This window comes from Bidens hawaiensis, unplaced genomic scaffold, assembly GCF_021521415.1.
Source record: "Bidens hawaiensis isolate Kalapana, Puna unplaced genomic scaffold, B.hawaiensis_p1.1 tig00011475_1, whole genome shotgun sequence".
Classification (NCBI taxonomy): domain Eukaryota; kingdom Viridiplantae; phylum Streptophyta; class Magnoliopsida; order Asterales; family Asteraceae; genus Bidens; species Bidens hawaiensis.
This window is the reverse complement of record NW_027491898.1, coordinates 529594-531457: the sequence shown is the minus strand read 5'-3', so window position 1 is coordinate 531457 and position 1864 is coordinate 529594. Positions and strand designations below refer to the sequence as shown.

Sequence of the window (1864 nt, the reverse complement as noted above, 5' to 3'; positions counted from 1 at the left end):
TATTTTAACTTTTTCCTAATACTAACATACTAAAATAATCTAATATTGGTAATATTCAAATAACAAAAGAATTGTGAAAAAGTGTGATAACTGATAAGATAACAAAGATAGATACAAACATCTAGCAAACATTGGGTACCCAAATAAGAATTTCAAAGTTTGTGCTTCATCGAATTTTTAACATATATTTCCAAATATGATTTGCAAATGCATGGAATCTAGTTGGTTCATTCAAATAAAAGAAAAGTACAACTGCACAAGAATACTCGGTACACATGCTTTATAGTGTAGGTAACAAGGTATCGCCAGACCAACAAGTACCAGAGTTTTAAACAATACTTGAGGTTAACTCATTGGCATCACTCCATATAACATTCAATAATTGATAAGATCATAGGAACCTTGATGAAGTTGTAACGTTTAAACCCTGCTTCTTCTAAAATCCTCTTCCATTCAGCTTCGGTTCTTTCTTTCCCTCCAACAAAGCATGTCAGCATTATCATGTCTAAATTAATGCGTACATCGTCGAAGACATCATCACCTGCGAGATTTAGGACAATATCCGCTATAATAACTTTCCCGGCTTTTTCTGTTAAGGATTCTCGACAGTTTTTAAGAGTCTGTACACACTTGTCATCACTCCAGTTATGCAGTATTGACTGTATTCATCGTATTAGAGAGAATATATTAGATAAGATTTATTTGCATAATAATAGTGTAATGCTTGACAGAGTTCTATAGCAGTGAAACAGTAGTACCTTGATGAAGAATGATTCCGCACGGGGAATGGATGTAAACATGTCACCTCCAACATGGGTAATTCCTTCGTATGACGGTGCAGATGAAATAACATGAGGCAAGTCAAAATTAATACCTTTCAGATGCGGATATTTGGTTACAATCTCATTTATTGTAGCCCCAACGCCGCCTCCAACGTCAACCAAAGTTCCTTTAAGACTACCAAAGTCATACGTTGACATGATCGCGTCAATTTCGATCCTTGCAGAACATACCATTGCTTCGTTGAAGATCTTATTCGCCTGTGGGTTTTGAGAAAAAAGGTCCCATGTCTCCATTCCGTATGTTTTGAAAGCCGCTGTACCTCCCTCTTGAATGGATTGATTCAGGTTAAGAAAAGGTACGAACATAAGCGGGTCTGTGATAAGCATTGCCAACGGTGCAAGCGTATTGTTTGTATTTTGTAGTAGAAATTTAGAACATTCGTTGATGGAGTAGAGTGGTTCTTCACGCCCCGGCTGATGCACCTCATCAAATATTTGTTTGTGGACCAAGAACCTCATGAGACGCGTGAGTCCGTCCACATTTGGTGATGGAGAGCTGATCCCATTAGCGATTTGAGACAAGCTAATCGGTCCATTGTGACTGTTAATTGTGCCAGCAATGTCGAGTTGCACGGCGCATCTTAAAGCAGCAGTACTATAACCAGCATGCAGTTGTTTATAAAACCATGCTTGGCCTCTGATTGTTGCATCGTCTTCTTTTCGAATTACTGGACTCATTTCAAGGCGAATGTGGGAAAAAAAGAGTGTTAATGTTGATGAAATGAGTATGTGGCTAAAAGGATGCAATTTGTTTAGTTTAAATAGGCATTTTAGCAACATGCGTCCAACCCACACACATTTATCTTTTTTCTTTAGGCCGGCTAAATCTGTGGCAATAAACGAAAAAAACTAAAAAAAAAAGAAGAATCAACAATGTCTGTCTTTAATGTGTTATCATTTGAATATATTACTGCCGTTCAAGAAAAAGTCTTTAATGTATTTTAATCTTGTATTCTAGTGTCCTAAAAACAACAAATATCAAAGACAATAAGACATTAGACAATAAACGCTAATCAAATAAA

General features: G+C 36.6%; 1 protein-coding gene across 1 annotated transcript; it reads right to left on the bottom strand.

The window, feature by feature from the left end:
- Window positions 1-264: 264 nt before the first annotated feature.
- On the bottom strand, window positions 265-1537 carry LOC143538145 (desmethylxanthohumol 6'-O-methyltransferase-like). The gene is made up of 2 exons (XM_077031761.1): window positions 759-1537; window positions 265-659 (listed from the first exon to the last, which is right to left on the bottom strand). The coding sequence occupies exons 1-2, from the start codon at window positions 1518-1520 to the stop codon at window positions 360-362; spliced, it is 1062 nt and encodes a 353-aa protein (XP_076887876.1). The 5' UTR covers window positions 1521-1537; the 3' UTR covers window positions 265-359.
- Window positions 1538-1864: the final 327 nt, after the last annotated feature.

Coding starts and splice junctions, on each gene's coding strand:
- LOC143538145 (XM_077031761.1), bottom strand. CDS start 1,520: ATGAGTCCAGTAATTCGAAAAGAAGACGATGCAACAATCAGAGGCCAA. Junction 660..758: donor CGGAATCATTCTTCATCAAG/GTACTACTGTTT, acceptor CGATGAATACAG/TCAATACTGCATAACTGGAG.